The sequence below is a fragment of the Ciona robusta genome, chromosome 14, assembly GCF_009617815.1.
Source record: "Ciona robusta chromosome 14, ASM961781v2".
Taxonomy (NCBI): Eukaryota; Metazoa; Chordata; class Ascidiacea; order Phlebobranchia; family Cionidae; genus Ciona; species Ciona robusta.
Window position 1 is genome coordinate 586,624 of NC_143248.1, and position 20,921 is coordinate 607,544.

At 36.3% G+C, this 20,921-nt stretch overlaps 3 protein-coding genes across 4 annotated transcripts in view; 1 reads left to right on the top strand and 2 right to left on the bottom strand.

The window, feature by feature from the left end:
* Positions 1–141: 141 nt before the first annotated feature.
* On the bottom strand, positions 142–13,848 carry LOC149724676 (uncharacterized). The gene is made up of 15 exons (XM_089892291.1): positions 13,709–13,848; positions 9,486–9,559; positions 8,593–8,710; positions 7,458–7,638; positions 6,436–6,610; positions 5,985–6,141; positions 5,287–5,491; positions 4,500–4,705; positions 4,124–4,156; positions 3,646–3,852; positions 3,271–3,410; positions 2,434–2,682; positions 1,889–1,971; positions 1,247–1,601; positions 142–1,103 (listed from the first exon to the last, which is right to left on the bottom strand). Exons 2-15 carry the CDS (start codon positions 9,516–9,518, stop codon positions 636–638), a joined length of 2,610 nt encoding a protein of 869 aa, XP_089748417.1. The 5' UTR covers positions 9,519–9,559; positions 13,709–13,848; the 3' UTR covers positions 142–635.
* Positions 11,182–19,910, top strand: LOC149724677 (uncharacterized). Of its 2 annotated transcripts, none has more exons than XM_089892296.1 (14): positions 11,182–11,360; positions 12,656–12,843; positions 13,238–13,342; positions 13,712–13,843; positions 14,383–14,585; positions 14,897–15,037; positions 15,538–15,733; positions 16,122–16,378; positions 16,812–16,908; positions 17,395–17,530; positions 17,800–17,951; positions 18,617–18,722; positions 19,066–19,143; positions 19,559–19,910. In XM_089892296.1, the coding sequence occupies exons 1-14, from the start codon at positions 11,267–11,269 to the stop codon at positions 19,759–19,761; spliced, it is 2,088 nt and encodes a 695-aa protein (XP_089748422.1). In that variant the 5' UTR covers positions 11,182–11,266; the 3' UTR covers positions 19,762–19,910. The 2 variants fall into 2 exon arrangements, with proteins under 2 accessions (XP_089748422.1, XP_089748423.1); XM_089892297.1 differs by lacking the exon at positions 11,182–11,360 and adding an exon at positions 12,308–12,594.
* The window catches only part of LOC149724678 (UDP-N-acetylglucosamine transferase subunit ALG13-like), a 1,774-nt gene continuing 759 nt past the window's right edge, over positions 19,907–20,921 (bottom strand). The window contains exons 3-4 of the mRNA XM_089892302.1: positions 20,479–20,617; positions 19,907–20,078 (exon numbers count right to left, since the gene is read on the bottom strand). Coding sequence (XP_089748428.1) covers positions 19,970–20,078; positions 20,479–20,617 — 248 coding nt within the window. The 3' untranslated portion in view covers positions 19,907–19,969. The remainder of the gene's footprint in view (positions 20,079–20,478; positions 20,618–20,921) is intronic.

Genomic DNA, 20,921 nt, shown 5'->3' on the forward strand with positions numbered 1-20,921 from the left:
GAACACCCGTGTTATAACGACTGTCGTTGCCCCGTCATGCCACGATAAATAAAACAAGTCACATTGAAATAAGCGACCGTGGCGTTCTTATAACGACGTTTCCAATCGATCAGTTTTAATGTTCGTACTGATTAAAACAAATGTTCTGGCACATTTATTCGGACGTGTGTTAATTATAACAAGGTATGCGAGACACGTTGTTTACATTGATTTTCGAGTTCCCTTGGAAATATCTCATCCAGCCGAGTGAAAATATCTTGACAGCCCTTCTTTGCACGTGACAACCCGTGAGAAGCGGGCTATATATAGCTATGTGTTTACGGAATATTCTATAAAGAGATTTCGAGGTTTTAATCGTGTATTATGAGTTGTATTAACAGAAGAAATAAGTGGTAGTGACGATTATGGTGACATGGGCGTGTAAGTGAATTGTAAATTAACAACAGTGGGGAAAAGCGAGACATTGCACTGTGGGTAAGATGGGACATCGTTAGCTCCTAAATCCCATATTTTGTGATAAAAAACGCAGTTGGCTAAACTGTAAAAAAAATTGTTTGCTGTCAATTGTAAGGATAAAAGAGAAAAAACATGTCCCATCTTGCCCCACTTTGCTTCAACATGAGAGTGAATACTTATTATGCAAATGACCACATTTCAAATAAACAAGCGGCTGAATGCATACGAAAGAATATAAGCAACGGTTTGCATACCATAGCAATAGTTGTCCATGCGCTGTGTCCATAGTATACGTATGGATATGTGTATATTACAAAAGCTGTGCCTTCCAACGACCAAAACATCCACAAGCAAGCATTTGCGATCAGTAGGAACATAATAATGTCCCGAAGCATCAGCCGTGTTTTGTTGGGATCCGGGATTTTCGTTTCAGCCACAATTTTAACTGACTTGGCTAAACTCTTCGGTGGCAGGCTTGCAAGAGTGTTCTTTCGTTGGCGAGAAGTTGATGTTTCATCTTGCTCGTCGCTGCGTGTAGTAATCGACACCAAATGCTGTCGTTTCGGTTGTTCTATGGTCTCAATAACTTTGGCGTCAGTTGAACTAGTTGTGATTTCCCCGCCTTCTGTTCCCTGCTGCACCGATACCTAAAGTCCCCCAAAAGACAATCACCCATAAAGTAATGTACGTGGTAAATTGTAAGCAGGCACAAGGTGTATGAAACACAACACCTGTGTTATAACAACTGTCGCTTCCCCGCCATGCGATTAAATAAGTTACATTCATTCACCTTTTCGTTTCGCATTGGACCAACCACGGCCACGGTTGGTTGATTCTGCTCCAAATCTTCGCTTGAAAAGTTGGTTTCCGCGGGTGCTGGTTCGTCGTCCGAATTCTCACAAATACTCGCCTTCAGCTTCACTGCTCTGTTGAAATGCCGGGACCTTCCACGCTCCACGTTTGAATATGCAGAAGCCACATTCGCCGCATACATAGCTACAGAATCACGTCGCTGGTGCTGGTACGGTAACGAAGACGTTCGGCCCCCAATGTTTGATACAGATTCATCAAAAACGTCGCATTCAGAGTCGTATCCCTCCTCGTCTATTTCAGACAACGTGCTTAACGCGTTTGCGTGACTAACACTGTGAAAGAATTAAAATATTTATAAGTTGATTGAATTAATGTAACTTATTCATCCTCGCATGGCGGGGCAACAGCAGTCGTTATAACACGGGTGTTCTGTTTCATACACCTCGTTTGGGTGATTGTTTTTTCTGTGTGAGACAATTTAACCCATTAGTGACCACTGGGTTGGAGCAATTGCCGTTAAGTGTCTTGCCCAAGGTCACATACGCCCACAATGGTAGCAGTGACGAGCCTTGAACCCATAACCTCCAGGTTTGCTATGTTCTATAATGATATTCCATACCTTCTGTGAACTTCTTCCGCTGTTTCTTTAGTTTCTATTGTGTTCAGTGGCTCTCGTTTCAACCCATACAATATAAAGATAACCTGCATACAAATTATATCATATTTACAGCGTGCCCTATATATTAAAATCTGTTATGCCACACAAAATTGCCAAAACAAATTTCTTGTCCAATTTTGTAGTAAACAAAGAATATTCAAACAAATAAATAACTGTAGTACCATAACTCAAAAAGAGTGTTGTTGGTTGTTAAAACACGATCGAAAACATGTGATATTATGAGCTAAAATTATGTATCCTATACCCCGTTCTACTATATAGTAGGGTGGGGGAAAATGGGACACCTTTTTAGTCTCATTTCTTGTCACATTTGGTAGTAAACAAATAAAATTCAAAGAATTATAAAAACGTATCCCCACGACTCCCATAGACCGTTGTTAGTTGTTTAAAACACGATTGGAATGGGATATTATGTGCTCAAGGTGTCCCATTCTACCCCACCCTACTAGAGGCAGGCGATTAGTTTATAGAAATCGTATATTTACCTGCCCAACGCATTGTATGGAGTCAGAAATCGGATAACCAAGGCTCATAATCCATCCGTATATTTTATTGTCGTCTCCCACTATAATTGCTAACACTGAGAAAGTTTCGACAAGGATCGGCCCAACCAGGCATATTAGTAGCAGAGCAGCGTCCAGATCCTCGCCCTCTTGTTTCTGCTCGTGCGATGTTTTCCAGAACAAATAGAAACCACAAACACAAGCCAATGTCATTAATGATTGGATCGTGACCTAAACAAACACGATTTTTAAGTTTATGTTGTGTTTCTTTTTAGAGATAAATTATCAAGGTAGAATTTTAATAATAAGCTACATAAACCGCACATTGTGATTCAGTATTGCAACAACTTGTTGTCTAACGTCTTGCCAAAGTATGAATGAATGTATGAATGTAACTTACTTTATCCTCGCGTGGCCGGAAAACGACAGTCGTTATAACACGGGTTTAACAACTCATGCCAGCTTACGAGTTACCATGTATGTTACTTAGTGGGTGATTATCTTTTTTGTAATTTTTAATTAAGTAGATAGCTCGCCTTTGATAGCTGGAGTGCGGGAATTTGAGGCGTGTTGCTGCTACCACTGTGCAAATGTGTCCTTGGTCAAGACACGGCAATTACCCTAATAAACCAAGTGGTTTCTTATGTTGACTAAACTGTCAACCATATAGACAAAAAATCAATCACTTTCGGGGTAACTCGCTTAGCCGGGAGGTGTATGAAACAGAACACCCGTGTTATAAAGACCATCATTGTTTCGCCATGTGATGAGGATAAAGCAAGGGGTTCATTCAATCACATTTGTCAAACTAAATCTTACCATAAACACATTATAAATTAGTAGGAAATTGTTTTCTGTGTAATATGTTCGTTGTTCCTTAGGCAGACCAGACGATGTGGTGGCAAGTACAATGATAATGACAACTGTAGCGAACAACACGGCACAGCCAGCTATAACCCCTATAAACATATTAATAACATGTTAATATTAACATAAAAATCGAAAACGGTACTAGGTGATACACGTCACGATAAAAAAGAAGTTTCCGATAGCGTGACAATTTATGTTTGTGCCAATCGTTCTTATGGTTGGCAAATATGTTTTTAACCGCTGCGTTTTATGCCTATTCACGATTATCTCCAAGTAAATACCATTAAGGTTTAACAACTGCCATAACATTAAGTTTGACGTCACCTCGATACGACCTGTACAGTTTATAGCTTGGTTTGACGATGTGTTGGCACGCGGGCGGGTCTTTTCCAACATTCTTCCACGTTACGTATAAAAGGCAACACGCTACAAGACTGAACTCGATTAGAAATGGGAACAGAAACGACTCTGCAACTGATATCGTTTTGCAGAACTCCTGGTCGCAAGTGCAATTGCCGGTAAACAGAAGATCTGTAAAATCGGTTTATGTTATTACCTAATGCACAGACATATAAACATCACGAGTGCACAAAATAGACCCCCTTGTTTTGGAATTTTCATTTGTGTATGCACATTCTATTTTATATGAGTGAGGTTCTACAGCGAGGCACGCAATGGGATCTTGGATTTGATGTTTTGCAATACAAAAAACATATAATTTAAATATTTGCAAGTTTTTACAATAATATAATTAGTCATTTTTAATATTATAATTTATGATTATAAATATTATAATGTTTACCTATTCCATGGGAAGTCGATGCACCTGTCACGCCTGTAATTAATTTGGTTCAGCTGTTTATATACAAGTACATCTACATCGCAACATAACGTGAGTGAATTAATGTAAGTTATTTATCCTCACATGGCGGGACCGGAAACGACAGTCGTTATAACACGGGTGTTTTGTTTCATACACCTTGTGCCCGCTTACGAGTTACCACGTATGTAACTTTGTGGGTATTTTTTATTTGTTATTTTTTTCTGTATGGCTGATAATTTAGACACCTATAAGTGGCCACTGGGTTGAAGAAATTAAATCTAAGTGTCTTACCCAAGAACTCATACGCCCACAATGTCACATGCACATATATAGACTGAAATACCAAAATGCTTACTGAACGGCGTTCTAGCTCTTAGACCGCTATAAGCATGATAAGTTGGTACATTATGTGAGACATTATCATGGTTTAAATGCGGGGTTGGTCCAGTTGGTGTTGCTGTTGTTCCTTCGTCATGCCCAAGTAACGCCCCAGCAGTTTCGTCTATGATGGTAGCAGTCCATATGGAGAGGTTGGTGGCCACTACGTGCATAACTCCAAACCTGGGAATCAAGTTATTCTGTTGGTTAACATTGAATGAACGAATAAATAATTGTATGTAAAAAAATAATAAATGTAACTTGTTTGTTCTCGCGTGACAGGGCAACGACAATCGTTATAACACGGGTGTTCTGTTTCATACACTTCGTGCTCACTTACAAGTTACCACGTATGTAACTTAATTATCTTCGCATGACGGGGCAACGACAATTATTAAAACACGGCTGTTCTGTTTCATACACCTCGTCCTAAATGACTTTAAATGAGTTTATTTATCTCTTCGGCCGCGTTCACAAAGATCGGAAAAGTTTACAAAAGCGAACAAGTAGGAAAGCAACGATAAAACGATGGTTTAAAGGCGTGTCTGTTGTTGCACTATATGCAAACAGTATATAGTACTGTGGGGTAAGATAGGACATCTTTAGCATATAATATCTCGTGAGGATGCGGTTTTATAATTCTTTCAATGTTCTTTGCTAAGTAACAAGGGGGTGAGAAAATGGGATGAAAAGGTGTCCCATCTTCCCCAACCCTATTATAACCAATTTAATAAAATAACATATTACTGAGGCAAACGTCTCACCTTGATAAAGATGGGAAATCTTGAATGAATACTTTGGAATAATGGAATAAGAAACTGACTTGTACAATAATGAACAACCCGTGTAATATTGGCACCGAAGCGTACAAAGCTTTGTCAGGACACATGGAACTATCAATACCGAGGAATGCAATGAATTCCAGGCCATCCTTGATTACAATAGCAAGGCCGAACGTTGCTACCACACCTATGGTGTATATAGGTGATGTTATATATAGAGTAGGGTGGGAAAAGATGGGACACCTTTAACACATAATATCTAAATGTCTTGATGTTTTAAACAATTAACAATGGTCTAGGGAAGTCGTTATGATACGCTTTTATAATTCTTTGCATTTTCTTAGTTGACTACCAAATTGGGCGAGAAAATAGAATGAAAAGGTGTTCCATCTTTCCCCAACCTACTATATGAATTCAGACACCAATGTACATGGCGCTTGTTTAACATTGGTGAACAAAGGTGAACGGTTTTTTTTAATTTGTTCCTGTTTTTCCATTGTGGTTTATTTTTAATTGAATTAGAACTAACGGTATTTTGAACAAACAACAACGCTCTTTTCGAGTCGTAAGAATACGGCTGCACAATTCCTCAAATACTCTTCTGTTTATTATAAATGGGGCGATTAGAAAATAAAGACATGTTCCACTTTACCCCATCCTACCCTGCTATATATACTTACCTTTAAGCCATCTATTGTTCACATGATGGCTCTTCGCGAACCCGATGTGTTCCTTCTTCGTGTAGCAGTACGTCACCAAAGGTTGGTATCCTATCATGAGCACCGCTGCTAGCGAGTAGAGGAAGAGGTAGTAATAATCGATGATCGCTGGGGTTATCTGAATGTGGGTGAAATAACGTGATGGTTAATAAAAAAAAAAAATTAAAGGGATTTTTTAAAAAATTAATCTGAATATTGGTGAAAAGTGTTATATAATGGTGAGTATTTAAATGATTTATACATAAATAATTATGTCCGATTTTTAATAAAAATATTCATTTCAAAATTTTAGTACAAAAAGCGTTTTAAAATTTTAGTAATAACATTCATTTCCGAAATTTAGTAAAAATTTGCATTTTCGATTTTAAGTTAAATAAGCCCTGATCCACAAACTCACTACAATCACACTCACGTCCTCTGTCACGAACTGCGTCACTTTCAGCACCAAAGCAAGCAGAACAATATGAAGTCCATAAAGCCCTGACATTAACCATGAAAACGAGTCAGCCATTTTGTTTTCCGTTTCTTCAATATTTATTTCCTCCCCTCGTTCAATTTGCCCTTCGCCTTCCAGTTTCGGGAAACCACTGACAATGCAATTGGTTGGCGCTTATAAAACTGACAAAGCTTCCATCCTAACTATTTCAGGAATAAAAACATAGTACTGTGGGGTAAGATGGGATACCGCACCTAAATCCCAATATTTCCTAATCGTGTTTTGAACAGTTAACAATTAACGCTTTTTTAGAATCGTGGAACTACGGTTATATAATTCTGTGAATGTTCTTCGCGTTTACTGCTAAATAAGACGATAAAGCGAATAAAAACACGCCCCATCTTACCCAACTGTACTGTAAATTTAAGTGAAACACCACCCCAACAAAAATATCATTTTGCAACTAAAAGTATATTTAAATACGATAATCCGTTTCGTATCATATCACGTATACATCAACTTCTCTCAGCACATCAATAACCCCCAAGTGTTTACACAGCTGTGCGGTTGTACGTTTAAAGTGAGCTTGTGTCGGGAATCCCATTGTGTGGATAACATTGGACGTGACGAGACGCCCAATCACAAAACTTCCCCTGCTGACTTTCATAGCGGATATACTTTTTAAATATTCCTGTAACGTTACGTGGTAAGTCAGGAGAGAAGTTTACAAAACAAAACACCCGTGTTATATAACGACTGTCGTTGCCCCACCATACGAGGATAAATAAGTTACATACGTGGTAACTCGTAAACGGACACGAGGTGTATGAAACAGAACACCCGTGTTATAACGACTGTCGTTGCCCCGCCATGCGAGGATAAATAAGTTACATACGTGGTAACTCGTAAACGGACACGAGGTGTATGAAACAGAACACCCATGTTATAACGACTGTCATTTCCCCGCCATTCGATGATAGATAGGTAACTCAACTCACTGAATAAATATCTTTGTTCCTCTCCGTTGGATCATGTACTTGTTATTACCCAGTGGTGTGACGTCATCATTCGAGTCCCCGGACCCTCTTTCGAATGCCGGATTAGAAAAGACACTTCCGGACATTCTTCGTTGCTTTCTTGATGTTGATATTCCGCTGTCTGCGAAACCACTTAGTTGATCTGAAAAGATCATATGGTCGCTTAACCATAGCCCCGATTTTTCTGCTATATTGAGAACTAGCCCGACTCAATTTTTCCACTCAGACCCGAACCGAACACGAAGTGAATGACATTGACCCCCAACTCACAGAAGATTGAGAGCAACACTTCTGAAGCCCTTCCTAACCGCATATCGTTGCTCAACTACCAGTATTGGCCGATATTTGACGACTAATGTTGTGAGTATAAGACCACGCTAGTTTAATTGCTGAATATTATTTTCAAAATAAGTATTTTCACTTCTAGCATTACTGGCAAATACACTATTGACTATAGTATATCAGTATTTTGCCCAAAATATTAATATTTTTTTATATCGCTGCCCAAACAGTTTATTACAACTAGTATAATTACAAATATGTCCCATTCATATACATACTGTAATGCCGAGTAATTAGATCCAAACATTCATAACAAACGAAAATTTTAAAGTTCATTAAAACAGTAATTCAAATTTTGTTTCAGAATTTTAAAAAAACTTTGGTCATTTAGACGCCTTTGGCAAAAAACGTAAAATTTTTAATTAAAGAATAATTAGTGAGTACCGCTATTTTCCATTTGGTGTACGTACACGTATGCAAAAATATACGAAGGCAAAAATTCAACGTCAGTAATGAAAAAGGTGCACATAGTTTTGTAAATGTTTCTTAAAAATCATTTAAATTTTCTTAAAATTTAATTAAACAGTAGGGTGGGGGAAACGGGACAGCTTTATCATGCACATAATATTTAAATATTCCTATCGTGTTTTAAACAATTAACAACGGTCTATGGGAGTCGTGGGATACGGTTTTATATTTCTCTGAATGATCTTTGTTTACTACCGACTGAGAAAATAAAAAGAAAGGGTGTCCCATTTTCCCCCAGCCTAATTTTTTGTAATAGAGAGTTAACTATTTTCCCACGCAAACTTACCGATAACTGAAATAGAGTCTCTACGACGCCCTCTCCCGACAAAACTCCAGTTATTCAAACTAAGTTCTTCAAAACAATTCGTATCCTCAGTTCTCTCAACCGGAGGATCCGCTTCCTGCTATAATAACAAACATTTATTGAATACGCAGGGAAACTAATACTGTTATTTCAGTTCTGCCTTTACATAACCAATCTTTTTGTATATTAGGTTGGGGTAAGATGGGATACCGTTAGCACCTAAATCCCGTATTTCAAAGTCGTGTTTTAAAAAATTAATCACTTTTAGAGTCGTTGGGATATGGTTATAGAATTTTGTAAATCATCTTTGTTTACTACTAAATGGTATACGATAATATAAAAACATGAACCCTCCTACCCCACGGTACTATTTGGTAAACAGTAGGGTGAGGGAAGACGGGACACCTTTTACCTCTATTTTCTCGCCCCGTTTAGTAGTAAACAAAGAACATTCAAGAAATTATAAAACTACATCCTTACGACTCCCATTGGCCGTTGGTAATTGTTTAAAACACGATCAGGATATTTGGATATTATGTGCTAAAAGTGTCCCATCTTCCCCCACCCTACTATATATAACTCAACTCTCAGCGACTGCTCAGGATCTGGAAGTTTTATTTAAAGCTCCCCGATATATATAAGTATGTTTGTGTATGTTTATGTCCCATTTGACTATGGATTGCGTGCAAAGAAACTAATATTCTTGTTTTTAAATGACTTTTATAGCGCATAAACAATGTTGTACAAGCATATTGAGGTGTAGCAACGCCGAGGTCATACACCTTTAGTTGTTAATAGTTCCAACATATTTATCAGCAAACGTGATGAAATTTTTACGAAGTCCCACAACCTCGTAAAAACAAGCTATAAAATACCTCTGCTAGATTTTCGGCCGGAAATTGTTGCATTCTTCTCGTTTGTCAAATGGATGTTTCAAGTCTCTAAGTATCTAGATATAAATATACGCAAAATCACGTTAAACTTTTTTTTGGATTGAACAAATGGCAGCCACTGCTTACTATAGTTAGACCTGATAGTATGCCACGAACGTAGTGCTATAAGTGACCGAGCAAACCACTTGCCGCCCTGCAAAGTTACCTACGGTATGGCATCAACTATCCCATGTAAAAGCAAACTCGTAAATTTGATGGCCGGCGCAGCCACCAATCGCACAGCGCATAAATCATTCTATCAAACCCATTGACATCCAGATATCGCCCACGCCGTTGTCACGTACCGAAGTCCAGACCAATAAACAGGTATCATAATACTGCGGGGTAAGATGGGATACCGCTGGCACCAAAATCCCATATTTTCCGGTCGTGATTTGAACGGTAAACAGCGCCCTGTTACAGTCGTGAGGGCACGGTTATATATAGATTGGTAAATTAATGTGTATGAAGTTGTCTATGTTAAAACATACAAAGAAATGGTAAACTATGGATTGCCAACATCTTATACTTGAACAATTAAATTAAACTTGTTCACACACCTCGTCCCCCTTACAAGTTACCACGTATTTAACTTTGTGGATGTTGTTTTTCTTTATGACCAACAACTTAGATAACCCATTATTGACTGCTCAAGGACAGATATATGCCCATTGTGGTGGCAGCGACGAGCCTTGAACCCGTAAAATGCCGGCGGTTTACATGACATTGCATTCTTGTATTGGGGTAGCGCGCACGAATTATGTAATATTTGTTTTGTTTTATGTGCAATAATTATACCAAGTATGCACCGAATAAACACACGGGAATCATAAAACCACATCCTCACGACTCCAATAGACCATTGTTAATAATTTAAAACACAATCAGGATATTTGGATATTGTGTGCTAAAGGTGTTCCATCTTCCCCATCCTACTATATTGTAAGTCATGCTCTGCATGTAATTTACGCACAAACACACATAGCATAACAATTCGGTGACGGTAACGAAGTTTGTACTAATATGCAAAAACGAAGACGGAAAATACCGATCAGATATCACTGGTATCGTGGGGTAACAACGCTGTTTTAGAATGGCAAAGTTACGGTTAAATAAATTTTCTCTTTTTTCCTGTCAAATTGGACGAGAAAATGGGGAAACGAAAACATGTCCCATCCTAATATACGGCGGTTCAAACTCAGAAGCGATAAGCGCAAAATAATTTTCGTTGTATGTCTCACTAAGTAAACATAAAATATTTTTGATTTTAAGCTTTTATTTCGTTTACACAAACTTGATCGATATCTTACATCACGTCATGATAATGGTATTCAAGTATATACAAATGTTTGATAAAAACAAAAACACCCTTACCGTGAATTGTCATCTTTAACATTATGTGTAAGCGGGTGAATTTTGATTTATTTCACGTTCCAGACGCCACTTGAAACGTCATTTGTTACTAATTACTTTCCTGACGTTGTTTTAATTAATTATACACAACTCACTGTAAGTTTATTGTACGTTGGGTTTGGCAGTCACGCTTTATCTCACACTTTTTCGCAAGTAGTTTTTACCAGGGCGTGTTTTAACGCGTTTTTATCGTGTTTTTGGCCGTCTTTAATTGTTGTTTTTCTTTTTTATTCTACTTTCGTTACCGCATTGGAAGAAATAGATAGAATTGTTTTTTATAATTTAGCAGAAATTTGTAGGGAATATAAAGAATGAAGGATCTTCTTCGATTCTTGATTATTTCCTGTGTGTTTCACCTCAGTACCCAACAGTGCAACCACACGAACCCGTGTGTAAATTTAAGAGGTATGTAGCCTGCATCTATATATAGTAGGGTGGGGGAAGATGGGACATATTCAGCACATAATATCTAAATATCCCGATCGTGTTTCAAACAATTAACAACGGTTTATGGGAGTCATGAGGATACGGTTTTAAAATTCTTTGAGTGTATACTATCGATCGGGACAAGAAAATAGAATAAAAACGTGTCTCATCTTCCCCCGCCCTACAGCTAAAATATATATTTAATTCATACTGTCAGTTGGGCGCGTTGTTAATTGTTCAAAACACGATTAGAAAATATGAGATTTGGGTGTCAACGGTAACGTATATTATCCGCGGTTCTATATTTGTTTTCTGTGTATTTTTAGATATTTAAATTACCCGTTTGAACCATTAAACAAAATTAAGGTAACCACAACAGCTCTTAAACAGGTTGTTAAAACTGTGCGTTTGCTGAACGTAAATCATAGGGGTGTAAAATAGAACGTTAGGGTTAAAAAAGTTTTTAATTTTCCCACCCCATTTGGTAGTATACAAAAAATAATTACAGAAATATAAAACCATAGACATGCAACACTAAAAGAGCGTCGTTAATTGAAACACGACCAGAAAATGTGGGAAATTTTGTTCCTTTTTTTGTCCCATTTACCCCACGTTATTACATGTAATGTCTTCTCTGGTGTTGCAACGCGTGTGTTGATCAATGCGCAAAGACGACATTAAAGTACGAGTTATAGGTTCGTGCCACATTACCAATCACGACTTTTGCATGTTTATTTCCACAACTAATATAACGTGCGTGATGTACATTTCCGGTATGGCAGAAAATGTACTGCGATTCTAAAATGATCAGATGTTACGTCATCAGAACACCAATTTATAACGACTGTCGTTTTTCAGCGCCGTAATGCAGTGGTTTGAGCCTACATCAACGCAGTGGTTTTGGGTTCATGGCTCGTCGCTGCTACCGTTATGGGCGTATGTATCTTTGCGCATGACGAATAACCGCAATTGCTCCAACCCAGTGGTCACTAATGGGTTTTCTAAATTGTTGCCCATGCAGAAAAAAAACAATCACCCACAAAGTTACTTACGTCATAACCCGTGTTATAACGACTGTCGTTTTCTCGCAAGCGAGAATAGCGCAAGTTACATTCAATATGCTTACAGTATAACAGTAATCTAAATAAAGTTCACCAAACTTAACGATCAAGTCACTATACAAATATGATGGAAACGATATGGTGTTTGGCTGGTAGGGTTTGGGCGCTTACATGTTACAAAGTAACTAAAGTTTGAAGAAAATACTTTTAAAGGTGGAGATGAATTTGAACACCTGGAAGGATTAACCAGCAATTTCTTTGGTAGTTTGAGGGTTACATTAGACGTAGATGTGAACCAATACCAGTACGACTGGTTAACGGTGTGGAGAAGAACTTACAATGAACGAATGGTGGGACCGACATTGTGGGTTCATCGGGGAGATACCATATACATGAAACTGGTAATTACTAAATATATATATTATTTATCACCCACAAATTTACATACGTGGTAACTTGTAAGCGGGCACAAAGTATGAAACAGAACACCCGTGTTATAACGACTGTCATTGCCCCGCCATGTGAGGATGAACAAGTTAAGTTTATAAGTTAAATAGTAAGTTCGATCATATAAATCATAAACATGTTTGTAGAATAAAAACAATGAACATTTCGAAACCTTATATTAAACAGCATGCAAATAAATTAAGAGTACATATTTTAACCGCTGTCATTTTGCTACGAGTCGGCCTTTATATTATATAAGCTAATACTTTTTCAATGTGAAATGTTGTTTTGTATTGAAACATTTCAAACCTTTTTAAGTAATTTTTTTAACTAACGCTTTAATTACAGAGAAACAGACTTGGAGCGAACCCAGTGAATGAAACGGGCCACAACACCCCCCACAAACCTAACACAACCAACATACACACACACGGGTTGCATATTTCACCAAAGGTAAACATGGATCTATGTATATATGCAATCAACCACTAAATTTTGATCTGTAAATTTCAGTTCTGTAACACGGTCTGTTATTTATGTTTGTATTTATTTATCACGTTTGCTGTTTTTTTATTTAAAAAATTATTCTACAAAATGTTCGCAAAGTTACATACATGGTTATTCGTAATAAGAACGAGGTGTATAAAACAGAATAGGTCTACCCGTACTACAATAACTGACTTTGCTCTGCCAAGCAGAACTGAGTAAGTTTCATTCCTTTATTCATACGTTGTTACATGTAAGCAGGGACAAGGTGTTATAATGACTGTCATTACCCTGCCATGCGAGGATAAATAAGCTAACATTCATCCAACTTACCAGGGCAATGCAGACAATGTATTCCTTGAGGTTGGACCAGGACAGAAACAAAGATATGTCTTCCACATAGATGAGGACCACGCTACAGGAACCTTTTGGTATCATCCACATTTTCATGGCTCCTCAAATTTCCAGGTTTCAAACATGAAATATAGATTTACTATTGTCAGTAACAGAAAAAAACAATCACTACAAAGTTACATACATAGTAACTCATAAGTGGACACGAGATGTATGAAACAGAACATCCGTGTTAAAACGACTGTCGTTGCCCCCTTATGCGAGGATAAACAAGTTACATTCAATCAAGCTCACATAAGAGCAATATCCTTACATAGTTCAACAGCCACGTTTGTAACCTTTTATCCATAGTGCTTCATCGACTGTCATATTGCTGTTAATTCCCTTTTTTTAATCTTTAAATAATATAATTTTCGCTAATGTCCCGAAAATAAATAAATCTAAAGATTTTAGTAATCGTGTTTAGTCGTTATCTTAAAATTTTAGATGTTTTTTATAAGCTTTTACTTAATAAAAGTTTTTATGATGTATATATAGAAGTATTTTAAAGTAAAAATGGCTGTAATAGCTATTCAAAGAAATCTCTCCTTTTCTCTATATCTCTCATTTATTGAAAATAAATAAAATATTGTATTGTGTTTTAACTTCCCCAGGTATTGAGTGGTATGGCTGGTATGATAGTTGTACAAGATGAATATTGGGAGTTACCTGAGGAACTGGAGAAGTGTTCTTGTCCCAACTACTGCGAGAACGACATCCCGTTAGTTATTGCTCCAACTCTACAATACAGTGAAGAATCTATCCCCGTTATGTTTGGGAATCTGCAAAGACAAATTCAAGATTACCCAGAATTTAGGTAAATATTAAATTTCGTTTTATTTATCTTCTTAAAGTAAACATCATATCATTTAAAATACCAGGTAAGAAAAATCAACAGAAAAATGACAGTGGTTAAAACATGTATGGATAAAAGCTGTTGGGAAGAGGGTTATTTAAAAACTGGGGGATCTAAGACAGAGTTGTTCCGTTACCCAAACACCCAAGTCTTTCATGCAACTAGTGTCACTATTAACAGGATACAAATATCCTTTGTTGATTTACTGCTTTAAAATATAATAATTTAAAACATAAGTATTTTTATATAAATTTCAAATATTTTCATTAAAGACATGACCAATATGTTCTTCCTGATGGCTCAACACTTGCTGAATGGATGATGGACCCCATGAACGGGATGAATTATTTTACGGTGAACGGACAACTTCATCCCAACATGACATTCACTGCAGGAACAATGAAGCGATTAAGGTGACATGTGGTCCTGTACCCGTGTATGTACTATCACTGTGCCGAGGTGGGATGTCATATACTCGGCATGTGGTATAGTGGTTAGCATGCTTTCTTCTAGCCCAGAGTTTACCCACTACTTATGTATGCAGCCATTTGTTATCTGAAATGTATTTGACCTCTTACCTAGGTCTTATTATTATAACCCAGCTCTCTAACCTATTGGTTAGCAAGACTACCTGTATTAAAGGTTCAAGGGCCCTTGTTGCCAATTTGTGGATAAATAATATCGCTTTGTTCAATGTTTTTTTAAAACGTCGAAGAAATAGAAAAAACTAAACACATTATGAACAAAATTAAATCCGATTATATATTATTATATATAATTTATGTTAAGTAAAAAAAAATTGTTTTATGCCTTGCCAGTTACCATTATAATATATAAGTTCTACAGTAACCATTATAATATACATGTTCTACAGTTACCATCAAATATGTATGTTATATTACTTAATGAACAGAATGGTGAATGCCGGCGGCGCGCATGCGTTGGAGCTTGAGGTTCGTACTATATCAGGTTCACCATGCGAATGGAGGGAGATTGCTCTCGACGGAGTTTATTTGAAACAACCAAGATTCCCGCGTGCGAACCAAACCCTGATCCTTCCAGGTGGAAGAGTTGATTGGATGATCAAGTGTGGAGTGGGGGAGCACCAGGTATTGGGATCTTTATTACAAATTTGTTTAGTAAATACTTTTGAAAACCATAGCGAAGATCATATTACTTAAACGTAAAAGAGAACATCAAAACGACAGTCATTAAAATATTTTTATGGTAAAACACATTTATATTTAATTAGAAAAAAGAAGCGTGGTCGTTATATCTACCGGACAAACAATAAGCTTTTTATATTAAATTAGTTCTAAGTTAGACTTTTAACAAATATAAACTTGCCATGTTAACTATATGTTTCATCATTTTACTTCCAGATATTTTCGTCAGTAAATCCACACAATAAATAGTGGGCTAGAATTTACTTGTTGTTTATAGGGTATTAATAGAAGTATTTGATTTCTAAACATTTAATTGTGTTTTTACTTTCAGCTCTTTTCGTCAGTGAAGCCACAGAACAACCCATCAATGGCCATGTTCGATCGATTCAATGGTTTAATCGCCACCATACATGTAGAAGCAAACGACGCACCTACATGGGATTTCCCATCTAACCTGCCGCAGTTACCAAGCAACTATCCAGATCTAACTGCAACGGAACAAAACGTCAGGAAATATATCTATGAGTTTGGCCCCGAACATACAATAAATAGAGAGTTGTTTCCTGCTGATACATCTACACAAATCAGGTATAAACACAACATTCTTATTCTTTTATATGACTAACTGAAAGTTAATATGTTTGAACCTAAGCGTTTTTCAAAGACTGCCATTTGTTGTTGTATTTTTTCCTTTAACTATTCCTTTCATAAAACTAAATAAATGTAAACATGTTTTAACAATAAGTATGTTGAAACAACTGTCGTTTTGTTGCTATATTTTGTCTTTTGTCGTTTTTACTATTTCTTTCATAAAACTGATCAAATGTAAACGTGTTTTTAACAATAAGCGTGCACTATCGACTGTCGTTTGGCGCTATATCCTGTCTTTTCGTTTTATCTTTTTATAATCTGCGCTGCAGTAATTGAAGAGGAGACACAAAAAGATGTTATGCCCTATTATCAAATATAACATTTGGTATTTGATTATCAACATTAAATTAACTAATACCATTTTTCTTAGGCACAAGATGAGGTTGCGTGAGGTACAAGAATGGCATATTATTAACATGAGCCCTTTCCTGTTGCATCCATTACATATCCACGTCAATCATTTCCAGGTAATAACACGAAATATGTTCATTAGGTTACCGATGATTTTATTTAAATAAGACTGACAATACAATCTTGGGCAAAATAAATATTTCTTACTATATGAGCAGCAGATTATTGTCAGAATCGAGGAATTTGTTACAAGTTATTAAAATAGCAATGTTTTCCTGTTACACTATAGCTTAATTGTATTCTCCAAAAGATATAAATTCGTCAAAAATGGCATCATCAGTCTCTTATTCGAGAATCAGTATTTTGTAAGCGGTCTTTTTAATTAGTGTATCCGCTATGTCCACAATATTCGCTTATGTAGTAAATATTGTGGACATGCACTAATTAAAAGAGACCCTTTTGTAAGTGCTAGGAAATAGGTAACAAACAAGAATAAAGTCAAACAAATTGTATAATAAAAGATATACATTTCGCCTAAATTGCATCTTCAGTCTTTTATTCACTTCTAAAATCCAAACTCTTCTCTTTAAATATATTGCCAGGTGATCAGTTACAACCGATACACCGGCCCTGTAGCTGTTGCTGAGTTTGATCCAAATGACTTTGACATCGTACGCACAAGGCTGGTTGACCAGAATGGCTTCCATTGTCAGTTTCAATGGCAAGGTTACAACCCAGGTACAAATGGCCTTGGATGCAATGAATGTAACTTGCTTTAACCACAAGGCCAGAAAATGACAGTTATATAACAAGGGTGTTCTGTTTCATATTCCTCGTGCCAGCTTACAAGTTACCACGTATGTAACTTTGTGGATAAATTTTTGTCTACCATATGGAACAAAAAACAATCACTTGCAAAGTTACACACCTAGTAATTTGTAAGCGGGCACGAGATGTATGAAATAGAACACATATGTCTTGATAACTAAGTTTAAACGCTTCCCCAGAAAGCGCAACAACTGACGGGATTGACATGACTCAAAACCTCTTCTACCTCGGCCACGATGAAAGGTACAACAACACACAAGGAACCCTGGGGTACGCACAAGTCGGTGACTACATGGACACTATGCCGGTACCTCCTCATAGCAACATAACTGTAAGTAATATAACTGTATATACTTAACTGTAAACCCTGATAATGTCTTGTACATGCACATTCTATATGGGTGAGGTCCTACAGTGAGGCATGCCATGGGACCTGGGATTTAGGCCAGAGTTGGCCATTACCCCAACATTGTATATGCACATTCTATATGGGTAAGGTCCTACAGTGAGGCAAGCCACGGGACCTGGGATTTAAACCAGAGTTGGCCCATCACCCCAACACCCTTTTATGTCTAAAAGTGACGTGCTCGCGATACTAAAGTCCTTTATTTATGTTCTTACTCGAGCGACACGATTCTGCATAACTGTCTGTATATACTTAATGGCAAACCCTGATGATGTATGGTGGTAATGTCAATTAAAATCAAAATACCAAAAAATGCAATTAGAAACCTGAAATGTTATCATTACTATACTGGTTGGGATTTAAATTAAAGACTGAAACTTTAACTTAATTCAGATAACAAAGTACTTCAATTTATTGCCTGGGTTTAAAATCTATATACACTACTAGAACGCCATTCCGTTGTAATCATCAACCTTCTTAATTGTCATTTAGGTGAAATGCAACACAGTTTTTAAAATCCTGTTTTGTCACATTTCACACACATGACATAAATTTATTCGCACAGTATCACATTAATGCTTGTAACGCAGATCCGGTTCATACCGCGCCATTACAGAGGAAAGACAGTGACCCATTGTCACAACACTGTTCATGCTGATACAGGAATGTTTTTGTTGACCAGAATTGTTCGACGAAGTAAGTTGGATATTCAGACTTTCAACTATATACGCTCTTGTTAATTTCACAAGTAAAATCTTAAGGTCTTAAACTACGCATGCTTTTTTAAATTTTACCAGCAAAATAGTTACCAAAACCATTTATGCTTTTTTACTTCACCAGCTAAAATTTCACTGTCCCGCCATATGCAGATAAAGATATTTTGTTTACAAATGAGTTATTATTATAAAAAAAATTATAGTTCCAAAATGTTATTTCTACAAAATAAGTTATGTTTATTTACAAAACAGTTATTACTACAAAAAAAATTTTTTGACAAAGTAAAGTTATTTTTACAAAACGACAACTTCAATAATTTCAGGAGGGTCACTGTCTGGAGCTCGTATTGACAGCAATGGAACTTATCCAGGAACTTGCCACCCAGGAGACTGGTATCCAGGTTTGTATAAAAAGTTATATTCACTAATGCATACAGTGAAACAATCACCAACACAAAGTTACATACGTAGTAGATCAGAAGCAGGCACAAGGTGTATGAAACAGAACACTCATGTTATAACAACTGTCGTTCCTTCGCCATGTGACGCTAAATAAGTTACGTAAGTGGTAACTTGTAAGCAAGCATGAGGTGTATCAAACAGAAAACTCATGTTATAACGACAGTCACTGTCCCCAAGCGAGGATAAACAAGTTACATACATGGTAACTTGTAAGCGAACACGAGGTGTATGAAACTAAACAATCATATTATAACGAGTGTTGCCGCCATGTGAGGATAAATATTCATTCATTTATTCATCTTGCTCAAGAATTCATAATAGAAGTCAAGGCAATAAACACATTCATTCATCCAGGCGTTTCAACTGGTGACGGCAGAACACTGGTTCAAACATCGCACAGTCAAATACCGATCCAACCCAACAGAGGTTCAACAACAGCCCATTTCCGTACCTGGTTGCTTGCTAATTATGCAGAAGTACTTGCCGATTACAACAGGCGGCCACAGTTTTATCAAAATAAATACCTGCTAGAATTTCCTGGTAGAACCATCGGATAAAAAGGCACCATGAAAATATTTACTTCCTATTTTTATCAAAAAAAAAATATTTAGAATACAATGTAAATAAGATTCACTATATGCATAAAACATGCAACCGAAAAAATTGTTTTGTTTTTCACCGAGTAAAATACACATGAAAAAATCTAGTGAAATTTCTTTATTAGGTAAGAGGTTATTGCACTTAAAAATCATTAAAAAAATGTTGCTATAATTTAAAATAAGAAACAATATTTTCGGCGAATTCATTAGTTTTAGGCGAGGGTAAAGGCTTCAATGCAGAAAGATCCATAGATTTCAAAGTTTCCAGCAATGTGCTGAGGAAAATATATTTTAGTTTATTAATATAATATTTTTATTTATCTCTAAGTAAACGGTAACCAAAATCATATTAATTAAAAAAGAAGAGAAGGGAATCAACAGCAAAACGACAGTCGTTAAAACACAGTGTGGGTAAAATGTTTGGGAAAGAGTTTCAGTTAAAAAACCTAAATAAAACTAAATACTCAATCAATAAAAATGATTTCTACCTTAAATAAATGAGGGACTTTTTTGTCCGTTCAGTCTCGGTAACAAAAGTTTGCAAAATAAAAAAAGCAAATAAGCGTGACTGCTTTACCCAACAAACAGTAAATGTATTTAAGCCATTTAAATAAACAACATTAAGGTTCTATCTTAAGTTATGTGGAAAATATTTAAACTTTACATGAATGTCACCTGCATGTACAATAAAATAGATGGCCATCCCTGTACAACTGGGTTGCCAACTCAATCTGGTGATTATCCATTAACATCTCGTTCACAACAACTAATAATGGTTTGTTAGAGCCCAATACTTCTAAACAACTGCCTGCCCCTGTTAAATTGGATGTAAATAACAAACATATAGAATTTTTGAAATATGATATTCGATAGTGAAAATCATTTTTAAATTAATCTAAAAGTGAAAGTTGAATAAAATAAAAACACATTTATAAATTTCTTCCTAATATAATATTAGATTTTAACATAAATTTTTATTTAACTTTTTGAAAAGATAGTGAAGATCAAATTACATAAATTGGATCTGAAATTGAAATGTAAATAAAATAACACTCCATTAATTTGTTCTCAATATAATATCGTTACATTACAACATAATGTTTTTTTAACTCTTTAAA